General features: G+C 38.1%; 1 protein-coding gene across 1 annotated transcript in view; it reads left to right on the top strand.

Annotated features, from left to right (window-relative positions):
• The first annotated feature begins 1,287 nt into the window (after positions 1-1,287).
• RIT2 (Ras like without CAAX 2) overlaps positions 1,288-23,737 on the top strand; it is a 177,317-nt gene continuing 154,867 nt past the window's right edge. Inside the window, exons 1-2 of the mRNA XM_030968811.1 lie at positions 1,288-1,298; positions 1,439-1,564. Coding sequence (XP_030824671.1) covers positions 1,462-1,564 — 103 coding nt within the window. The 5' untranslated portion in view covers positions 1,288-1,298; positions 1,439-1,461. The remainder of the gene's footprint in view (positions 1,299-1,438; positions 1,565-23,737) is intronic.

Genomic DNA, 23,737 nt, shown 5'->3' with positions numbered 1-23,737 from the left:
ATTAGGAAGAAGAACAAGTATTCATGTTCTGTTCACCTTCTCCATTCTAATTATTATTACCATCATACCTCTGTATCAGCTCTTTTTTAATAAAGTATTTTCTTAGCCCATTAAGTTACTTTTCTAAACTATATGTGCCCTTCTACACCTTTTCCTCTCCTTAGTTTTCTTTAAATCATGTCCTCCATCACTCTGATTTTTTTTCATTTCTCTTTCCATTTTTAATTCTAAGTAATACTGTGTGTTTATTCTCCTTGAAATTATTGGAAGAGTGGATAGATGAAGATGTCTGAGCTCCAAAACACTTTATTATCTGCTTCTCCTGCTTCCATTTCCATATCTCCTTAAAAGTTACCTCTGTCATGAAATCCCAGCACTTCCAAAGGTGTACAAGTTTTGCTTTCCACTCATTTTGCAGTAGATGCTCTTTGGACCCCAAAAATATCAAATAACAGTTAAAGCTGGCAAGTATCTTATTATTTATCATGTTCTTTAAATAGACTAGATGTTCTAAGAACAAAACCATAAATCAATGAAGAGCTGCTGTGTTTTGTTGTAAGTTTTCACTGAATAATTTCAGTGGGAGATTTTCACACTGAATGTCATTCACCAGCTTGGTAAGATAAATCACTTGATATTAGTATGAAATGCATTTAAAAAGTTGGTTTTCTTTACACCTTTTCCGAATGAAAAAATATATCACCCTCCCTTCAGTCCCTGTCTCCTTCAGAAATTGTATGGAAAAAGGAGGGAAATAACAAGTAAAGTTGTTGGTTTCTTCCCCCACAGTGTCTGGTTTATTTCTGCAAGTAATTTATGCAAATAAACTGAAATGAGTATTGATCTGGGGACAAATCTAGCCCTAGAAAAGTTCTACGTTTGCACCAAGGTTCATGAAAAAAAAAAAAAGGCTGTTAAAAGTTGTTACTGGTTTCACTTCTAATAGTATCAAGTGTAGAACTAGCAGACTTGATGATTATAGGATGCATATTTAACTCCAAGGTGAGAAGAAGGTTGTCTGGTTTGTTTTAAGATTCAAGCAAGTACTACATAGAACAACAAGCTTCATAATTAAGAAATTTGATCCATTTCATTTTGCTGAAGTATCTGATCCATTTGTTCAATGACGCTGCAGCCCCAGAGGTACCAGACCTCTGAAGCCTCACAAAACTGCTGCTGTCCAGGAAGAGAAACAGAGAACGATACAGAGCTGGGAGGGGGCAGAGAGAGATTTTTATTGGAAGCTGTTAAAGTGGTTGCTATGAGACCTTCTCCAGCTAACACAGGCACAGCAGTGTGTGAGGCTGTTAAATCATGGCTCTTGCATTATACCCTCCTTTTCTGCCCTTCTTTTTTTTTTTTTTTTTCCCTAACACAGCTTTTATAGTTGTTTAAGACCAGAGAAAACACCTGCCAGTTGCTTTTTCTTCTGTTTCAGTTCCTTCTGCTGCCTCGTGCAAGATGGAGCTAGAAAATGCAATGATCAGCTCCTCGAGCAGTTCTTCAGCAGGCTCCAGAGAGTACAAGGTGGTGATGCTGGGAGCAGGGGGAGTTGGCAAAAGCGGTAAGTTTCAGCAACAATATTTTGGGAGAGAAGGGGTGAATTGGGAGCGTAAAGTTCACCGGAGGAGGACATCGTTTAATGAGGGGTTTCGTTCCTCTTTCTCTTGCACATGGCTTGGATAAAAGACTATAGTTTGTGGCTGGGGCAATGAGTCAGCTTAATTTGTTACAGACTGAAAGGCTGCAAGCCGTTTTAATTGGTTATTTGTGTAGGGCTGACCTTGGGTGTGCTGTGTGTGGGGAGGGAGCAGCCAGGCTGCTGCTGCGAGTTCAGCAGCAAGTGCCCCTGTCACTCTCCCACTTGCTGAGGGCTGGTGGTTTGCTGGACAGCGTGGATGTAACTTGTTGGCCTGAGGGTCCTTGTGCTCAGGCAGAAATCAAACTAACTGCAAAGTCAGATGTACAGTGCAGAGTGTGGGGGATGCCTGCAGTGGCTCCGTTTTCTTCCCCACATATTTTTTTAATTTTTAATTTTTTTTTTTTTTTCTTTCGGAGTGTCATGGCTCAGCTGAGCTTAGTCTCCTCTCTGCTCTGGACAGGTACAGCATGCCTGCCTCAGTCTCACTCCAGGCTATGAGGCAGATTTGCAGCATATTTTAATATCCCTGTCTACCGCTGGCAAGATATGCTAGTGTCTGACAATGATATCTCTTCAGAGGAGTCATTATTTTCCCTGGACAGTGTTTTCTTTTTCCCAGATATTATCAGCTTTGATTTATTCTCGCTGAAACCAGCATTCTCTGTTCTTACAAAGACTTTGCTGAACACGCAGAGTTTGTCTCAGAAGTCAGTATATTGAGCTGGCCACACAACAAGAATTTGATTACATCTTCTGGAAATTCAAAAGAACAACAGAAAGAGAAATTAAATTGCAAAAAGTAGGATAATATAATATAATATAATATAATATAATATAATATAATATAATATAATACAATACAATACAATACAATACAATACAATACAATACAATACAATACAATACAATACAATACAATACAATACAATACAATACAATACAATACAATATAATATAATATAATATAATATAATATAATATAATATAATATAATATAATATAATATAATATAATATAATATAATATAATATAATATAATATAATATATCCCAGCTAGATTCCAAGGAATTTTCAGGATAAATAGCTGTGACACTAAACTGTAATAACTGTGTATATCAAACAAGTTTTATTTATATTCAAGCAATAAGATGAAGTATAGGAGCAAAAAGTTAAAAATTGTGAGTGAACATAATTTTCTTTCTGTATCCATAATCTTTGTGTTTTTGTTGTACTTGGCTTCAACTTCAGTGGCACATCTTTCAGTGAAAGCTATTTCCCACCAGTATTACTTAACCAAGCAAATAGTTCTTGCACAGATGTTACTATATAATCACCATATAAAATGGGAAAGAACAACATATTGGTAATCTCAGGGTAAATTTCTGCAAATTCAGATTATCTTTTCCATAGGAAAGCAGGTATCCTGGGTGTGCCAGCTGGAACTTTCAATAAAATATGGGGTTTTTTCCTTATTTATGTATTCTTTAGTTTCTTTTTTCCTTTTTTTTTTTTCCCTGAGTGTATCCAAAAGATGGCAGCAATTTCCCCCACCCTCAAACATATGTTTGTAGGAATAATGCAGTTTTGAAAACTTGTTCACCACAAAGTATTACAAACTATACTACATTCATAGCATAACTGAATCATAACAACCAAACTTTATATGTAAACGGAAGAATTTCCAAGTTTCCATTTACTATTAGATAAGAGTTGAAATTACAAATTTAGTTAATTCAAATTTCTGTGTTCAGAAAATGTTAGCTGTTAATTTGAAGAGAACAAAGCCTTTATATCTGTAGATTGAACAAGATATGATACATCTCCAAAACTGAGAAAGACGTAATTGACAAGTAGAATTGTATGTTCTAAAGAAACTAAGAAGGGATTAAGTGGAAATTTATGTAATTCGATAGGATTATTGAAAACTTTCTCTTGTTATCATGAAGGTGAAACTACTGTGAGAAAAAAAAATACCCCAGCAACTGAATATTATTAAGAGTTCATAAGAAGGGGGGTGAGCAGTTCAACATTTACTGGCTATGAACTTCTGATGTGTAATGGACCTGAAATATTTCAATAGATTGCTGAAAGATAGTCCAACTGATAGAATTCAGAGAGAGGTAAAAAGTAAAAATAGATGTCATTCTGTAAATCATTAATTCATTCTGACTGTTATATAAACAGGATTAATTTACACTGGATTAAAAACAGAAAAAGGCCTTAAGGACTACTTTCATTGTACAGGATGAGCTTTCCCCTAGTGACCTAGATTCAATGTGTCCAGGAAATTATTAATTTAGCCATAAAAGCAAATCAGAGTAGAATAAGGATTAAAAAAAAATAGTTCAGCTTCCAATTTTGATTTTGAGAAATCAGCGATACGTGGTTTGATATATTGATAACATTCTGCCTTCTTTTTTCCATCTTCTCCCTCCTTCTTTGCTTTTAAGTCATGATAAAAACAGTAACAGCCAGGGTTAAATTACTGAGTGGGAAACCTCTCTCGGATGAAAGCCTTTTCATCCCTCAATTCATTCAAATATTAAATAATTCAGGTTTGGAATGAATTTTCCATAGGAACGAAGCTGCAAAAATGTTAGATTTCTTTTTACCCTGGATGTAGTTCACTTCCAGACATCCCCTGGGCATTTTGGTATTGTGGTTCCAGCCCCTCCCCTGCTCTCTACCTGTGACACTTGTGCATGGGGTGGAATGAGGAGGAGGAGACCAAAAATGGTTGTTCTTTTGGCATTGGATTAGTCAGGCTTGTCTCTTCACTTCCCTGCTGAAAGATGGCAGACAGTCCAGGAGGACAGCCAACATCCTTTTATTTGTCCTGTTCAGGGTGGTGTAAATTTTACAGGAATTGGTAAAATAAGATGTGTATCCCAGTCTGAGACCCATCACATGCAGAGTAATATTGTGTAAACTGCAAATGGTCTGAGGATTGTTACTTAAGGGTTCTCACATTTCAAAATCAATTCTGGAGAACAAATGCTAATTAAAAAGAAAAAAAAGTCTGACATTACTTTATAGGAGGGAAAAAAAACCCACTGCCTCAAAACCCAGCTCTGGAAAAAAAACAGGTAATATTTGTGTCCAATGAAAATGTACAAAGCTAGTTGTAAATTTTTATAGGAGTTGATTTCTGTACTGTAATTATGGAATATAGATTCCCTAGAATGAGTTATCCCTTCTAAGACTTATGAAAGCAGAATTCTTTTCAGTTTTCAGAGCAACATGTTGATTTCTTGTGTTGTGTAAGTTGCGCTCGTCATCAAGAACACCCAGTACAAGCTGATGCAAGTTCAGACCAAAAATATGCTAGAACCAATAATTAAATTGAAATTAAACTGAAGTGAATAAAGTAAATTTTGTATTGACTCTCATTCAATTACAGTCCATATCAAAATGATGTATTTCTAATTTTAGTTATATTTCAATTAAGAATGTGAATTTGGCATTTGTTCTTCTCTGCTCTGATGACAAATATCAGGCCACCTCAGTGCCGCTCAAACTTACATGAAGTTACCTGACATAGACCTCAAACCCTGAGAATCTTGGAGATTCTGAAACCCATTTTGCCCACAAATACCTTTAGAAATCAGTAAACAAGGTGCTCTCATGGTCCTTGCCTGATGCACATCAGACCTCTGGGGTTAGCTCTGTTTTTCAGTGTTACAAATAAAAAAACGTGCACAAAATAGCCTTTCAATCCCATTGCTGCCTTATATTTAGCAAACGAGGTACACTGATAACAATACTTAACTGCAGCACATTCTGCAAAACATTAGTGATGATTAACCCAGGGCTTGCAAAATGGCTGCTAAAATGAATAAATTGATGTTCCTGTGCAACTGAATAAAATAAAAAACCTCTCTCTGATGAAAAATTGTTACCTAAGCAATCTCCAAACATTGATCAGGTTGCACTGTAACCGACCTTTATGAGCATCTTCTTGGCTGAATAAAAAATATTATTTTAATGTTTTCTTGAACAATAAAAAGTGGAGGAGAAGAAATCAAGAAAAGATTCTTTCAAGGATATTGGAGGAATGGTGTGAGGAAAGGTATTCTCAGACTGGGCTGTCTAAAGGAGGCATTCTTATCCATTGATTTCCTTGGTTTTTTTTCCTTTGTTTTGTTTGTTTTTTCCAGTGTGGCATAAAGGCTGTGTTTCTACAGATGCAGGTGACTCATCCAATTAATTTCAAGATCATGTGTACACAGTAACTTCCAAAATGTGTGAAAACAATTATGTTCTCTGTGATGTGGGAACTTCAGTATGAGGAATTAGATTAAATCTGCAATTTTCTTTCATTTATGTGCTCAACTGCCTTTTTTCTCTGGGCCGGTTTTGCCTCTTATTCTGCCTCGATAAAGCAAATTATGTGCCTATTATTTTCAAGCATGTCCTCATAACAAGAGTCCCCGGTAAATAGAGCACCATGGAGTGTTTGCTGGAGAGCTGGCCCACTGCAGCTCTTTGCAAACTCCCTGGAGATAAATTAATGTGTGATCCAGGTTACACTGAAAGGATGAAGGGCAAGGGAAGAGATTCCACTGGTATTAAAAGTGCTGAGCTTGAAAAGCACCAATTGGGCCTGCTGATGCTGTTCTTACCCCACCACTGGGCTTGGTGTCAGAGAGCACTCTCCAGACATTGATCAAACACCTCAGCAGCCTTTTATTTTTTTTTTTTTTTTTTTTTTAGGGCGTTGGTTTTGATTCAGTTCCTTATTTTCCCCAGGAATATTCTCAGGTACAGCTGTTCTTCCCTAAATGCCTGGTAAATGATTCAAAGGAAAGGGTCTGGCCTTCTCTCATGTCCTGAGGCAAGCCAATCACCAGGATGAAGGCATTGGATTTAGTTACTGCTCAGTATGAGTCAAGGTGAAAAAAATACCCTTTCAAGTGCTTGGGCATGCTGTGCATTAGAGTTAAGTCCCTTTTTTACCCCTCAAAGTCAACACAAGTGCAGTTTTTGCTGTTCTGATTTTTCTTTCTTCTCCTCTAGCTGCAAAAAATGACAATTTTTATTTAAGTGGAGAAAAAAATGGAAATATTTATTAACAAAGACACAGATCTTTATGCCATCTGAAAATAATTGGTCGTTCCCTTACCGTTCTCTGTCCGCAAAGCAAACAAACAAACAAAAAAATTGTAATCCAGATTCTTCTTTCCTCAGGTGTTTCAGGGAAATTATTCAACTTATTCAGATTTAAAAAGAAATAGAAAAGGAAGGAAGGAAGGACATAAAAGAATTTATATCTTTTTACTAGAGGCAAACTTCCTTCTTGGTAACAGTTCTGAAAGGGTGACCATTCAAAATGACATATAAATTCCTTTTGTCACTTCATGGTGTTCATGCCTGCGTAGTTCTGATGCAGAATTGCAGGTGTTTCATGCAAAATAATGGTGGTGCACATGGTATTTTTTGCCATGAAAAAGCAAACAAACGCTTTGTAGGAAAGGGCCACCAATGCCAGACAGTCACATCCCCAGGTATGGGTAATTTCCTGTTTTCTCATAAACCAGATTAACCTCTAGAGATTGTAGAAAGGCAGAGCTTCTGGCAGGTTTGTGGTCTTTGATAACAAAACTGTCCATGTGTTATAGTTTCCTTCACAGGTAGATAACTGAATTTGCTTCAAGCTTGATTTTGTGTAATTCCTACTTTTAAACATATTCTCTTATCTCTTTGTTAACAACTTTGAAAAACTCTCTGTTTTCTGTCAGTACTTGTAGACAATCATGAGTTCACACCTTGATCTTCTTTCACTGCGATACACTGAATATCTGAATCTTCACTTGTAGGACCTTATTTTCCTGCTCTGAGCATCTTGTATGCTTAATTATAGAGCCCTAATATTTCCCCATCAACTTTCTGAGTATTAATTCCAAAAAATTGACATGCTCTTCTGTTAGTGTCCTTATTAGAAGAAAGATTGCCTGCTAGTTTCCTCTGTGGAGTTATTTTTGCTCCTCAGAGAATAATGAATTCTTTTATTCAGGTGTAGTTCAGAGAGGTCACATACAGAGAAATATCTGTAGTAACTTGAAGCTATTTTCCCTTTCCCCCAGTGCAGCCACCTATGCTATCACATCTCTCATGATGACCTAAATTCTGCATTTTCATGTGTGTTATCTTATTTGGGACCATTAAATCTGAGAATTCAAGTTATTCTGGACCCTTTCTGATATTCTTCGTTTATCTTTAGTGTATATGTTATCCACTTAAAAGGATTAAATACATTATTTATTAATCAATTTCTTTTGCCTATGGGCAGACCTTGTGGATAGAATTTTGTGCCTCAGAGAAATGACTAAAAGATGTTTTCATTATTTTGGCAGTTCACATAGTTCAGTGATTATAGGGGTGGAGGATTCAATTATGCCCTCTGTATTTAATGTGGGGGGTTTCTGCATGTGAGATACCAACTCAGTGCTGAGAAATCTGACTGGAGTCCTGGATTCTTCAGCACTAGAAGATGCCTGATAAATAGGACAGAGTTCAAAGAAAACCAACAGAGATGATAAAAGGAGTGACACATTTTGATTTATGGCGACAAACGACTATGACTATATTAGAATAGCTGCTATAGACAGTAATTCATGATTCTTTATGGTGCAACTTGCATATGTATACAGAGATTCAATGTAAATGGATGCAGCTGTGATGTGAATGGGCTGATTCCAGCTTCTCCCATCATAATATCCAGATGATAAATATCCACCTGGATAAGGCAAACGAGCTGGTCATTTCCCTGCCCCTTTGGGACAGGGGATGGAGAACTCACAATATTTAAAAGTAATGAATATCAAGAGAAGAACATATATATTCCAAAATTTGAGGAGGAAGGCAGCCAGAATTGCTTCATGGAGAGTAACAAGTGATGAAATTGCATTTAGAACATGCATTATTAGAGGTGCAGGAGGTCTTCAAGACAAACTTCTTTTGGTCAATAAGAAGGGCATATGCCCTTAATGATTTGCTTAAAAGTAAGGTGGAGCAGATTGTGCAAGAGTCTTTGAAAGGAACAGGCTGGTGAAAGTTTTTCTAGTCTAAGTGGTTTACATTAAGACAGAACACGTTACAGAGACTGAACATTACAGAGCAAATATACCAGAACATTTAGAGTTGTCAAATTCTCTTACACAAGAGAAGGACTACCATCATCCTCAAAATTTTGAGATGTGTTAATAGTCATCAGGACTTTAGGCTGATGTGGCACTAATAATGGAGATATCCAGCAGTTTTTTTGTGTTCAGACTGCTAAGCAGAGGTGTTTAGGCTAGCCTGAAGATTGGATTTGTTTGTTGTGTACAAAAAAAATCATTTATTTTGCCTCAAACCGAACTGTGTCCTTCTGAGTATAAAGGCTCCAGTAGAACTGGAAGCATGCTGAGATAGCTCCCAGAAAGTATGGGCCACCTCATGTGTGTGTTGGGTAGTGGGGCAGATGGAAGGCATACAGGTTTGCTAGCTCACCTCCTGCAGTTCTCTGTTCCACAGGTGGAAATGGAATTGAATGATTCAGGCTCTTCACCTACACCGCCTCTATGTGAACAATTACGCGAAGGACCCAAGGGAATGGCCTGAAGCTGAGCTGGGGGAGGTTTAGTTTGGATATCAGGACAAATTTCTTCCCTAAAGGGGGTGTTTGGGCAATAACAGGTTCCCCAGGGAACGGTCACAGCACCCAACTGACAGAGATCAAGAGACATTTGAACAATGCTCTCAGGCACAGGGTGGGATTCCTGGGAATGGCCCTGCTGAGGGCCAAGAGATGGATTTGATGATCCTTGTAAGCCCCTTCCAAGCCAGGATATTCTATCATTCTAAGTTATTAGTACTCACAGAAGGTTATATTAATGAGTCTGCTTTTCATGGTGTTTCATTAAAGCAGAGCTTCACTTAGAGTGAGGATTTCAGTGACTTGAGCCCTACTCAGCTTTTCCCATTCACAATGCTTGCTATAAAGAGACAAAAAACTTTCTGAGCTATTCCTCAGCAACAGGAATTGGACTATCAAGGACTCTCTTAGTTTCAGCCACACACAAATCTGCCATTTGAAATGCCCAGATTGAAGTCTCAAACAAGGGAACAAGCACTGTTTCATGACAATGGCTGGGCACTGTCGGAATCTTTGCTGTAAACAATCTGTTGAGGCAGCCACAGGAACTGCTTCCCTTCCAAGCTGTCCCTGCTGCTGAGCCCAGCCATCTGCAGCATTTTTGGCGTGTGCTATCTGCTAGAATTTGGATGAGATTAATTCCATTAGGGACACTCTTGAAAGCGCAATTAAGAAATTTTTTTTCTTCTTCTTCTTCTGTTGCTGCTTTCATCACTTCTCTCTCTGTACTTTGCATTTTATTCCCTTCCATTCCTCTGGTAATCCTTTTCCACTTTTAATTTGTTCTTTGACTTTAATTAGTCTCCTTTTATGCCTGTAAGCCTGTCTAATTTTCTTTCCTAGGAGCTGGAAGTCTCATCATGCTCACACAACTCCAGTGACAGGAATTGGGTGTTACCAGACTGTTGTGCAGGGTCCCAGTTTCAGAGGAATTGTTCTGTTCTTCGCTGTTCTTCAGACCCTAGAAATCTCCTAAAGCATTACCTGCCCACTAAGCAGTGGAGACACTGGCTAAAATAAATTTTTTTCAAGGTGTGTGGGGAAAATACAAAAGATGAGGGTGTCAATGTGTGCATAACAGACTGCCTCAGGACATGCCAAGTTGTGTATTGTTGCCAAAGTCTCCAAAAAGCTATGTTTTAAACACATGTAATCAGTATTTTATCTTTTCATTAAAGCCCTAGAACTAAACTAGTTATTTCAGGGGTCCCAAAGGTGACCTCACAAATGTTTTTAAGTTTTAAAAATTAATTTCATAAGCTTTGGCAAAGTAAGAGCTGTAATCGGCTGAGAGACTGATGCACGTAGTTCTTTTTCAGTTTACACTGACTACAGTTATGAAAGGAGCTGTTGTGTAATTTCTTTCCTTGCAATCTCCTTGAAGTGCTAATGTAATTCTGTAATTCTTGTCCATTTTCACATGCCCAGAATAAATGAGTCCTAGCTGAAAGTCGTATTCTCTTCCAAATCTTGATTCCTTCACTAACTTGATTGCTCTGCCAGATTATGTGAGTCGTTCAGTAACTTTGCTGGCTGACTACCTGCAGGACAGCTTGTTGTGTTACACTGAACTTTTCTCTGTTGAACAGGATCTGCAATGTCTTTATAGAAAAGTCTCTTTAGCATCATGCAAAATGTGTGCTGTTATTTTACATTTTTATTCAGGATGTTCAAAACCAAGCCCAAGTGTTTTCAAATTCTCAGTTGTTTCAAAAACAGCAGCTTCTTAAGTCATCCAGAATGCCTGTCAGACTTTAAAAATCCCCCTTCTCTAATTTTTTCTGGGCTTTCTAAAATAAAAAATATGTTCTCAATTTGATTAAAAGCAGTCAATAGACATTTTGTTCACAGTGAATAATCTTAGGCTGCCTGGTGACATGATCATTTGATCACTCATCACATGCAGCATGCCCGAGCTCTGCTCTGTGCAGTATCTGACACTGGGCACAGCCCAAGGATGTGTTCCTGGGCTTTATGAGGGTTCCATATGTTTGTAGATAAGCTCTAGGAGCACATTATTTCTCTCCTGGGATTTGAGGAGCAAAAGAACCATCTATTACCTCATACAAGTATAAAATGTATAGTATATGAGCTCCAGAAACCCATGAGCTCCCGAAACCAGGTTCTTGTGCCTTTCTTCCACTTAGAACAGTTTGAATGGATTTCCCAGAGTAAAAAGAAAAAGTGAATTTGCAACATAATCTCTCTGTCAGTACACACTCTGTTTACTAGTCTGTTCCTATAAAAGGGGAAGTCAAAAGCCCCATTTTTCAAATCTTTCCCAAGATACTTAAAAGTTATTAAATGCCTTACATAACAAGGAGTGTATCACATAAGCTTCCTATTTTTTTTTTCTTTTTGCCCCAGGTAACATGCTCAAAATGACAACTGGCCTCTGAATTGGCCTCTGATATTTGATGATGAGAAAGGGGTTAGAAAAAAGTCAAAAGAGATGATATAAAAGAAGCAATCCAAGCTGTTCGCAAAGGGAAATGTTAACAGGTGTCAACAATTAAGAATAGAAAAATAGAAAAAAATAGAACCATAGAAAAGGACTCAGAAAACAAAAAACTAGTAGAAACAGATGAGTAAAGGAATTATAAGGGAGTAAAGGGATAGAAGGAAAATTTGTACTTCAAAGGGCATTGGTTTCAGATGCTGCCTTTGCACTGCAGTTATCCTATGAGGTGCTAACAGTCCATGGTCATACCCCAACACCTGCTGCTCATACTGGTAGCCAAAATTCACACAGAGGTCATTTTAGGGGATCATTCTCCTGCCTCTGTGAACTTCTTAACCTATGTTTCTCACTCAGCGGCTCTATGGAGTAGGAAGCTGGAGAGGCATCATCTCTGCTGTAGACTGGCATGGATCAATGTCTTCTGCCAGGTAACAAGCCATAAGACAAGAGAAAATGGCCTCAAGTTGTGCCAGGGGAGATTTAGTTTGAAAACTAGGAAATATTTCTTCAGGGAAAGGATGCTCAGGCATTGGAAAAGGCTGTCCAGGGCAATGGTGGGTTCACCATTCCTTGAAGTGTTAAAAGAACTTGTGCATGTGGAGGTTGGGGACGTGGTTTTGTGGCGATCCTGTCAATGCTGAGCTTGAAGATCTTAGGGCACTATGCCAACCTTAATTTTTCTATGATTCTGTGATTCTAAGTCTTCTGATCACAGGCCTTTTTTTTTCTCTCCTCAGCCATGTACAAAGCTGTGTAAATCTAACATTAGTATAAATTTATGGGGTGCTAGGCAAAGCGATGTTTCTCGTGTCTGGTGTTCTGACAACCATCCAGAATGGAGAGGAGTCTGTGGGTCCCAGCCTCAGCAGTATGTAACACCCTGTGAAATCAGTGGGAGGCACAGCATTTATCAGGCTCTTCTGTGTTCTTTGAGGAGCTAGATTAATCCTCACACAAAAATCTTCAGCAGAATTATGAATCATAGTGATGGTGGAGGGATATCTCCTTTGGTTCTAAGAAATAAAATTCTGTTTTCCCTCAATCCAGGAAAGAAATGGCAAGATGCAAAACAAATATATGTGTTTCTACGTGTTTTCATTTATCCTTTGTGGCCCAGCTCTTACCTTTGCTCTCACTCCCCAGCTTTCACTGCTCATAACAATATAAACAAACAGCTACTTCGCTATAATAAATTTTGAACAAGTGGCAGTAGGAGGAAAAATCTAAACAAAATGCCAGTGACTATAAACAGATTTAAATACACATATCCCTGAAACATGCTCATGAAAGGTTTATTTACTGTAAAGTAACATGCATTTTTACTCTTTAAGGAAAATAGTTGTTAGTGCCAATGTGTTATTCAAAGAATTTATAGAAAGCTGTGCAAAACCCAGTGAGATAAAAACTTGGGCTGATTGACAGTGACAGCATATTTAAAGAATAGGATTACTTGGTGATTGGAGGTTTATTTTCTTTATTTTCATTTACCTAATGGATCAAATTGGTTTTCAAAGCTCTGTTTTATGTTTCTAAAGCATCACTGTACATACTGGATGAGTTTTAGCATAATGAGTTTTTAGCAATACTTAAAACCAATTTTGTGTGCAGGGATAATTTAGGGTGGTGTAATTCAAATACAGTTTCAAGCCTGTGAATAAGATGCATTTCTGATTGGCTGTAAGTAGAAAAAATGTGGAAAAATTAAAATTTTTATTCCAGTAAATTGTTAATTGTCCCCTTTCTGACCCTAAGCATCTCAAATAATGTTAGTAAAAATCATAGACAGTGAGTACTTTACTGGGTTGGAACACTCTGGAATATCTTTAGCACCACTGATATAAATTTAATCACAACAAAAAGCAGGATGTGGATTGGGAACAGATGAGATACGCTGTAGTAGACATGATTGCTCAGGAAATTACCTAGGTAGACACAATACCAGTTTGTACTGTGATGGAAGTTTCTGAGGGAATCAAATAATTCCCTGGCTCACAGTCAAAGTTCAATGCCATAGACAAACACCATGAATAATTCTTTTCATGTGTAGGGTATAACAAGCTGCTAAAAAATCATTAAGATATTGGTGATAGAATTACTTGCCTTTGAGTACTAATTCCTTCCACCCACTTTTATCTTTTTTCTTCTTGCAGGGTTTCCCTTTAAGTATATTACAGAATTTATGAGAGAAGTAGGAAATGTAAAATATCACCTGTTTGTGTTAGTCAATGTTGTAGAGCCCATGCTATCATTCAAAATTTTTTTTTTCTCCATAAAGTTACTGTAATTGTATTTCTTACCAATAAAATATTTTACTAGGAAAATGCCCATGTGGAAGGGCTTAGATTTGCAATCTATTGTGAAAGGGTTTTTCTGTTCCTATTTCATATTATTTTATTTATATGTCTAGTTTATTTCTGTATTTGTATTAATCTCAGGATGTTTAACATATGATGAATTTCTCACAATGGCACAGTGTTTAAAAGTTACCTCTCTTCAGAACCCTCTCTAGCTAAACTGACAACCAAATACGTTTGTTTACTTAGTGGAAAACCAAGATAGGATGGGCCTTATTTGTTCTGTCAGTGTCTTGTGTGTCATATCTGTTCAGCTCAGTGGTTACTGTCAGTATTGTGGCATTTAAAAGAAGACCTGAAGAGAGTGGAAATGCGATTTGTGTTCTGTGCTGCCTCACACATCACAAAGAAAACTGGCAGCTTGACCTTAGCAGCAGAGCAGAAAGAATACAACTCTTTTTTTTGTACACTGAGAGTTCCAGCCAAATGAATGCATCTTAATGGGGAAGTCACTCATGCCAGAGTAGGTGGGGAGGGGAGGGAAACAGGGAAATATTGTGCAGCTGAAGAAAAAAAAAAACAGTGTTTGTTCCTGACTCTCTCTTTGAAATTACCATAGAATGCCTTGACCCCTATTTTCTGCCCTACCCACTGAAATCTCTGAATTAAAGTGGTTAAAGGAGTGCGTGGTTAAGTGGGATGGGGCAGAGAGAGGGAAAGATGAAGGAATTGCCCTTGTAATTTCTGTAGGATTGGAGAGAAGCATCAGAGAGTGTTGTGTCCAGCTAATATTAGAACACAGTTTATAAGAGCACTGAAAAAGCAATGAGCCTCAGGAGTGTTTTGTGTTTGATACATTATGGAAGAGAACAGCTAACAGGATTAATATTTCTGGGCTACAGGACAGCTTCTGAAGTTTAAAACCTAAGCTTTTGGTTAAGAAATTACAGTGGGTTGATTACAACCAACATCCAAAAGCAGTAATGGAGGATTAATTCAGCTACTTCCTTACTTCCCAGTCCTACGGGAAAGAAAGAAACAGGAAGAGGGGAATGGAGGAAGGAAGGAAGGAAGGAAGGAAGGAAGGAAGGAAGGAAGGAAGGAAGGAAGGAAGGAAGGAAGGAAGGAAGGAAGGAAGGAAGGAAGGAAGGAAGGAAGGAAGGAAGGAAGGAAGGAAGGAAGGAAGGAAGGAAGGAAGGAAGGAAGGAAGGAAGGAAGGAAGGAAGGAAGGAAGGAAGGAAGGAAGGAAGGAAGGAAGGAAGGAAGGGCTTGTGGCTTGATATAACAGTTTAACAGCTGAAGCAAAAGCTGTGAATACAAGCGAATTTAAGAATTTATTTACTAATTCTCACTGCAGGCAGATTTTTAGCCAATTTCTGAAAAGCAAGGCCTTGGCTCACATAATGGCTGCTCAGGAATAAACATGCAATAACCATGAATGATTCTGCTTCTTCCTGCGTTCCTTGAGCTTTTATTTCTGAGTACAATGTCATTTGATATGAATATCTCTCTAATCAGTTCAGATCAGCTGTGTCAGCTGTGTGTCCCCACAGGTTCTTGACTACTGCTGGAGGCACAGGGAGGAAAAGGAAAAGCCTTGATGTGGTGCAGAACAGCTCATCAATGACATTGGTGAATTATCTACACTGCTTAAGTCACAGAACCAAAATCTGTCATTTTGCTTCACACCATACAGGCTGCTGTGAAGAAAATTAACTTCACCTCAGCCTGATCTCCAGTACCGAAAGTTATAGCATGAAAAGGAGTGAAGGAAATGTGGCACTTTTTTGTAGTTTGTCTCTATAACATCATTACTAATTATGTATTAGTACTGACTTGCTCTTCTATTTTGTTGAAAAGTTGGAGGTCACAAATCCTGTGGGAAGCATTATTTTCCTTCTTTTCCCTCCTTATTTATAACCTGACTGGTTTCTTTTTTTTTCCCCTCACTTTTTTTTTTTTTTTTTTGTAGAAACATGATAGTTTGAAACTGACTGCTGTTGGCATGGAGGTATTTGTGCTGTGCACCTTACATGTGCATGGTTTTCTTGAAGGCCATCTGAAATATTCCAGCTGTGTTTCTGGGGAACACCACCACTGAATCCAGCTGAGTCATATGGTCAGGTGATGAGGTATTTACATTAGTGCTTGAATTTTTTTCCACACAGGAGGAAGTTTATGGCACACCACTTTTTCTGCAGCTGAAATGAGGTTAGCACATTTGAGCACAATTAAATCATCATTGCCAAGTGGTGGGTCAGCAACACCAACATTTTTTTACCATTTCTAAAGTACCTATAATTCCAAGGAAACTTAAATCTGTTAGATTCTGTTCCTGGAAGGAATCTCTCAAAGCCCATAGTGACCAGTATTGCAGTCATCCTCCGCAGCAGGCCTTTAATTTCAGCTCCTCCATAGAGCACCATATTTCCAGGTCAGTCTGAGAGGCCAGGCTACTTTTGAAGCTCAGGAATGTTCAATTCAGCTGTTCTGTAACATCTGAGGAGGTCTGGGCCAGCATCAATCATGTGCAGGAGCCAGACATGAAGCAGTGGGGCCAGTGGAATGGGCCAGCAGCATTCCCCGTGCAGAGCTGGTGCCGTGAAGGGACGGATCCCTCTACAGCAATGCTGGTTGTTCTCATCATCTCTGTGGCACTGGATGAAGAACTCATTGTCCAAGTAGGTGGTTTTTTTGTTGTTGTTGTTGTTTTCTGGGTTTTTTTTTTTCAAGGCTTGGTCATTTCTTGGCCTTGTCAGCATTTTTGGCAAATTCTTAGATCAGCTCAGCGGCAGGGAAGGGTGATTCAGAACTGCAGTAGTCACTACTGAAGAATGCAATGGACAATACTGATAGCTATTAAAGACAGATGAGGTTTTGTCCCTCTTTCAATTAAAATAATTTAATAGACAAAAATGACGCAAAAATTATGTATAAAAATAACCCCTCCTTATTTTCTTCCCAATTTCATCTGATCTAATATAGTGCTTAAAACTGTGGTTTGTGGGTGTATATTTCTGTGTTGGGCCATACTTATTTTTGAAAAATGCATATGTATTTGTTAATTTTTGGACATTAAAAATATGTGGAAGGTTCAAGTGAAGTCCTGTCTAACAGTCCCTAGACAGCCATAAATCTTTGCTTAGATTTTAATTTTCAGTTTTTCAATTCATAATTGTGCCTGATTAATAAGCTCATCATTTACTTATAAATAAAAAGAAATTTAAGTTACATCATGTGTAGCAATTAAATCACTGGTATTGCAGCTGGTGGTGCATATGCTGGTTGAATTGAGAAAGCCATGGCAAAGATAATTAATGAGTAAATGTAAATACGTTTCTGGTCTAAGCTTCCCAGTGTCCTGACACTGCAGCTCAGGGCCACTCTGCTCTGGTTATCTGATGGCAAAGCTTGTATTGAAAGACAGAATCTTTACCTTTTCTGTGATTTATATATTTTGTCCTGTTTTGTCCTGTTTTGTGATCTAATGTCTGTTTCTCGTCTGCTCCTGTTTCTCATCACCAGAGGTGTTTGCTCTCTTTTTTATGCAATAAACTCTCTTAACTTCAAATGCAAAATACCTGTTTAAGCTGTTAGGTGTTCCATCTTTGCAGATGTTTCAGCCACAAGCTGCCATTATGCGCAGCATAGCTCCATAACTGGTACCAGGTGACAAGTTCCTTGAACTCTATCCAGCAATGCCACCTCAATAATCAAACTAAGAGATAACCCTAAACACGAGATAAATTCTGTAAAGGTGATACAATTAGGCATAGTGGCTCAAGGTAAGAGAATCTACAATACTCTGTGGTAAATTAAACAGTCTGTAAAATCAGCATGCATCTCTTCAAACAGAGCTTTGCAGACAGTACACAGGTTTAGATGTTAGGCAGATGTTCCTGGCTGGGAGGGTGGTGATGCCCTGGCACAGATCAGCTGTGGTTGCTCCATCACTGGAAGTGTCCAAGACCAGGCTGGATGGGTCTGGGACCAACCTGGGATAGTGGAAACTGTCCCTGCCCACGACAGGAGCTGGAACTTCAAGGTCTCTTCCAACCCAAACTTTTCTATGATTCTATAACGCTTAGTTGCTGAAACTGCTGGACTGTTGATCAGATGTGGAGGCACAACCAGCTCCTTCTTTTCCATGTTTTGGGCAGGGTCCAGCTTTGTTCCACTTCCCTGAGATTTGCTCCCAAACAGAAACTCCAGGAGACAAAATAATAGTTTATTTCAAACTATGAAGGACTTAAATGTGGCACATCTCTTTAGGAGTTCAAGACTCAGGCAGATGTGGGATTTACCAGGAAGAAGCATTCAATCCAGATAATCCAGATAATATTCTGAATCCAGATGTCTGGGCTCTCTGAAATTCATGGATTGAGGAGGGCAGTATTAGACACTCAATGCTCTCTATTGCTTGAGTCAAACCTGGATTAGTGAGCAACTGGGATGTAAAACTGTTAAAGGGTAGGTGGGAATAACCATAATTCAGCTCTGGGCAAGGATGATTGATGTAATTGATGCCAAGAGTTTTTGAAAATGATGAATTGTAGCATTCAGGAGCAGTTCCTATTATGTAAAGTTTAACAGTGTTTCCTCTTACTTAGATAGGGGGTATCTGACAGAATAACTCATTATTTTTTAACATATCTTTCCTCTATTAAAGCCATCCATAGCTGTGGTGAAAAGAATGGCCTTGTTTAAATAGAAAATATATAGTGTACTCATCAGTGTGATGTGTATCTTCCTTGGACCTTAATCCATTAAAATGTGAGATTTTTCAGTCCCTAGCCTAAAGAGCTAGTTTCTTTTAGCTCCTGCAGACTGATGAATTTAACTTTAGAGTTCCCTAACAGAGCAACCTTCAACATGCCCACAGGCAAAGATCCCAGTTACATTCCACTTTTATTAAAGCAAGTTAGATTTATGAATTTTTTATTTTCAGCAAGGCAAGCAGTAAGCACTGGCTGTCCTACTGCAATCTTCTTTTCATATATTTTGCAAGGGAAACAATTTAGCTTCTACATATAGGCAAAAAGGGGAATCAGTTATTTAGACAGTCTTAATTTTGTTTGCAGCAAGTACCCTGGATTTTTGTGGATATTTCACAAAATGTGTGTTACAGTGAGTAGTTTTAGGGATCTTTTAAGAAAGAAGCAACATCACAAAGTACATCTCTGCAAGGAACATTTTTAATCTTAGAGCAGCTAGGTTTTCCAGAAATGCAGGATTGAAGGCAGCTGACAGCTCACAAGACTTTGCTTTGCTTGCATTCAGGCAGACAATTCTTCCTAGACAGTCACTTGATATTCATAGTTTCACTGGAGCAAGTTAAGTCAACAGTTTCAAAATGGTATCACCATATTTAGAGAGTTTGGTGAGCGATGAGTCAGAGCTTTGTGGAGCAGACATCTCTCCTGACATCGATATCACTTTGTCTGCCGCGCCTCGGGCTCTCGCTGGCGCTTGTTCTTGATTGATCTCTTGTTCTGCACCACTTGATTCATCACGGTCAGCCATCCACAAGGCATGAAAAATTCATCCCGAGACAACAAATACTTTGTAGCCTATGATATTTCCTTCCCTTGGGTTTCAAGACAATTAATTCCTCCAGAGAGCAGAAAACTTAGGGATAATAGCAATTCTGGCGTTTCTGTGGTGAGAGCGAGCGCAATCGTGTGTCTCCGTTCCCTCACACAAGAATAAAGATAGCGTGTTACAAAGGTGAATTATCTAAATAATCAACAAGTAATTCAACTGAGTGGGTGTGCAAAGGAATTTATTTCTTCCTTTATGCTAAGTACTACTTAATTCTGCGTACTAAATTTCCAGAAAGTTGTATAGATCTATATCAGCAGCAATTTTTTAGTAAAGAGAGTTCATTTTTAAACTACATATCTTATTAGATAAATAAATTCCAATATGTCTTGGTGTTGCTATACCTTTACTTGTAAAATGCCTGTTTTTCTGGGTCAAATTCAGTCTCTCACAAACATAATAGCCCTGTAAAGTGTACTTCTCTCTAAACTTGCAGTTGACATCAGCTTTTTCACCACAGCTTTCAACTAAAAGAGCTGGGATAATATTCTGCGTCTAGATACTATGGAAAATCTGAAATGAAAACTATGAAATCAGACATTACTAGGTCCAAGAGGTGAATAGAGAGCCCTTAAGTCACAGGCCAAAGTCTTATCCCTGAGATTAACTTTCTTCTTTTAGAATGGGAGTCAAATTTACAAATCATTAGACCTAGAAAATGTGAAATTTGATAAATGCTGTCTGATGCCTTTTAGGTTATTTCCTGTAAGACAAAGTGGCATCTGAAACAATCAAAGAGACAAATGAAGTGAGAACTTTGCATAAGAGACAGATAATATGTAATTTAAGCTATCTAGTGGCTGACTACAGTAATTGAGTTGAATAAATTGCTTTCCTCCACAAGCAGTGGAGTTGTCTGGTGCAATATGTGTAAACAGCTCTGGGTATAACTGAGGCGAGGGGGCTCAAATCATGCACCTGCTGGTGCCTGGGCTCTCACTACCTCACCCCTTTGCTTGTGCTTCTCTCTGTCACCATATATTCGGATTAAACAGATATCTAGTTTATATCTTTTCTATATGTATAGTCAATTTCTTTTTTTCTATTTTGGAAAAAGTAGGTATTTTCTCTTTACGTTTCAAATGCTGCGTCATATTACAATTCCTGTGTCACTGTAATATAGGGCATCTCTTCTTTTTTATTTTGCCTAATACTAAATCTCTAATATTCCTGAGAACTGACATAAGTCTGATGAGAGCAATTTATTGGAAAACAATTTTTACAGTTGCTTTGTGTGTGTTCAGGGATCCAGCAGCTCCATTAGTGAACACTACAGGTCAATTCCAATTGCCCCTGACCAGTGCTGTGGTTGTAATGAGCTGCATTCCATTAAAATGTCAAAAGACATTGAGCAGGAACACATGTTTAGATCTAGCTGGGTAATTCTTCAGGTGACTAGATTTCCAAAAGCAGAATGATATCATGTCACTCTCTTATATGTGGCAGCCTCCATGAAAGGAATATCCTTGGCCATACCATTAAAATGGGTCGTATTTTAGATAGAGGTTCCTATCAGATGTGTATTGGAAAGTCTGCCTGTGTCTGAAAACACTCTTTCTCTTTAAATTCTGTTTCTGTCAAATCATTATTTGATTGAGTAAATAAATTTTCAGACTGTTTTTCATGCAGCACAGCACATGGTTTGTCCTCTTGGCTGCCAGGGCTCACTGATGGCTCATGCTGGACCTGTTTTTTCACCAGTATCCCAAGTTCCCTTTCCCAGGGCTGCTACTTGGCCTCTGATCCCCAAGGTTATCCTTGTGTCCAGCATTACCCTGTCCCAGACGCAGAATCTATCATGTGCTCTTGTTGAATTCCACAGAAGTGATGTTTGCCCAGAGCTCCTGCCTTTGTAGACCCCTCTGCAAGGGTTCTCATCCCTTAAGAAAGTCAGCCAAGAGGGATCTTCTAAGAATTCAGTTTCTATTGCTCCTCTAGACCCCATCTTGAAAGTCAATCATAAAAATTACATAGATTTTAGTAGAAATTTTCTGAATATCTTGCTCTCCAGCAGCTATTGTACACACCCCAAGGATTTCCCTGACTTTTTTCTGTATCTCTTTCTGGCCAACTGTATCAGAACATTCAGTGCATAGCCAGACCTCAGGAGTAAAAAAGGGAAAGCTGAGGCCCTTTAGAATGAAAGAAGCATTGGGAAAAAACATCAGCATTTCTTTTTGACCCTTGTCACCACATAAAGCTACTTAGCAGAAAACCTACCTGGAATTAGATCAGGTGTTCAACAGCTTCAATATATGGCTTTCCAGAAGGCTCCAGAGGAGAGAATTGCAAATCAAACAGCCTTTGCCAGACTCAAAGGAGGTGGAACCTGTCTCAAATCCCAATTAATAACACATCAATACAGCTGCAAGTCTCGTGGAGAAGATTACAGCAAACAACGTCCCTTTATGAGAGAAATTACTACTGTCAAGTGCCTTGAAATATATAAAAATAAGCTAAAGCCCAATTTCTGTTAAATATTGTACTTTTCAAAACTGATGCGCAGTTACTCCAAAAACAGCTCTTTACAAAAATCAATTCAGTAATTGCAAAATAGTAAAAAACATGCTGTGCACCTGCCTTCTCATTATCCACTTGAGGATAACAGGCTGTCAAAGGAAGGTAAAAAGAAACAAATTCTGGGGGTAATTTTATTCAACAATAATCTAAGGAACCAACAATATAATACTCCATGGTAAAAAATAAGTGGAAAAGGTGACTCACTTGTTCTGGATATTCTGTGAGTGGCTGGATCAGTCTGACTGAACTTTTGGTTGCTTTTCCTTTCTGGTGCACAAGGTTGTGGCTAACATGGTCCTCCAAAGCCAGCTGAAGATAGCGGCAAGGTTTATGTTGACTTCATTGTGCTGTGAACAGAGGTGTAATCACCACTCTGCATTTAGCTGCACCAGAAGTTTTACTGTATATTCTTATGCATAACTACCCCTAATCTTCCCTCAGTTCCCAGAGTTTTTCCCATGCAGTGATAAATGCACAGCAGAAACTTTACAGAATTTTCCTTTCTACATTGACATCAGATAGGAGTTGAGTTTCAGTTTTATGTGAAATTCAGTGGTTTTTGGAATGCTTTTTTTTTTTTTTGTTTGGGTTGTACAAAAATGTTGAAGAATCTCAGATTTTTATAAGTACTTTGAAGCAGTACGACTAAAATTTATCCAGTTTGAGAATACACAAACACAGCAAAATGTTAATTCAGTAACTGAAAATTAATTTTGATGTCTCATGTGATCAAAACCCATTTAATACTTTCAAAAAGTTTTAGGCTCAGGTACAGAAGTCTTTTCCTACTTAGGAAAGGACAGGTCTTTATCTAACCTTGATATATCAAACAAACTTCTCACTTGTGATATTTAGAGGGTGGGGAAGACTGAGCAAGTCCTACATTTCATATATGCAAGATCTTGCTCCTGGGTTTGGGTACAAAAATATGAAGTTCACCTGAAGGAAGTGCTTAAGGGTGCAATTGTGCAGTTACTGTCTCGAGGGAAAGAGATAATCCTTGTCCAATACCTAAATCAGTGGTTATCCTTGTATCAGCAAAAAGCCCTGGAAAGCCCTCTCTATTCATAGAACATAACCAAGGCCAGCAATTCCATGGAGAAAAAGAAATTAAATAGGTATTTAAACAATATGTCAATGGATAAATTGAATTACATTCTAATATCTGCTTTTTTTTTAACCTTTATATAAACTAACGAGCCTCATGTGTTCAAAAGAGCAATTAAAGAGCTCAGCTACAGAATAGTTTAATGACCTCCCACACTGAGAGGTTATATGACATTAATTTTTTTTTCTCCTTCATATTAATATGCAGATTTATTTAATGGAGAATAGGGTTATTTACCAAAGTGCTGGGAAAATGTCCCTAGCAGCATATACCATCTATTTTATTCTGATTTTGGCACTTGATTATTTATCATACAGTAAAACAAAAAGTTAAACCACGGTGAGTATTTAAAAGGATAAAATGCCTAAATTATTTAGAGGAAACCAAACAGACCATTGTTCTAAAAGCACTGGTCTTCTTTTGTATGAACATACACTTCTAATAATTTGCATAAAACAACAACAACAAAAAAAAA

This window comes from Camarhynchus parvulus, chromosome Z (assembly GCF_901933205.1).
Source record: "Camarhynchus parvulus chromosome Z, STF_HiC, whole genome shotgun sequence".
In the NCBI taxonomy this organism is placed as follows: Eukaryota; Metazoa; Chordata; class Aves; order Passeriformes; family Thraupidae; genus Camarhynchus; species Camarhynchus parvulus.
This window is presented reverse-complemented; position numbering and strand designations above follow the sequence as displayed.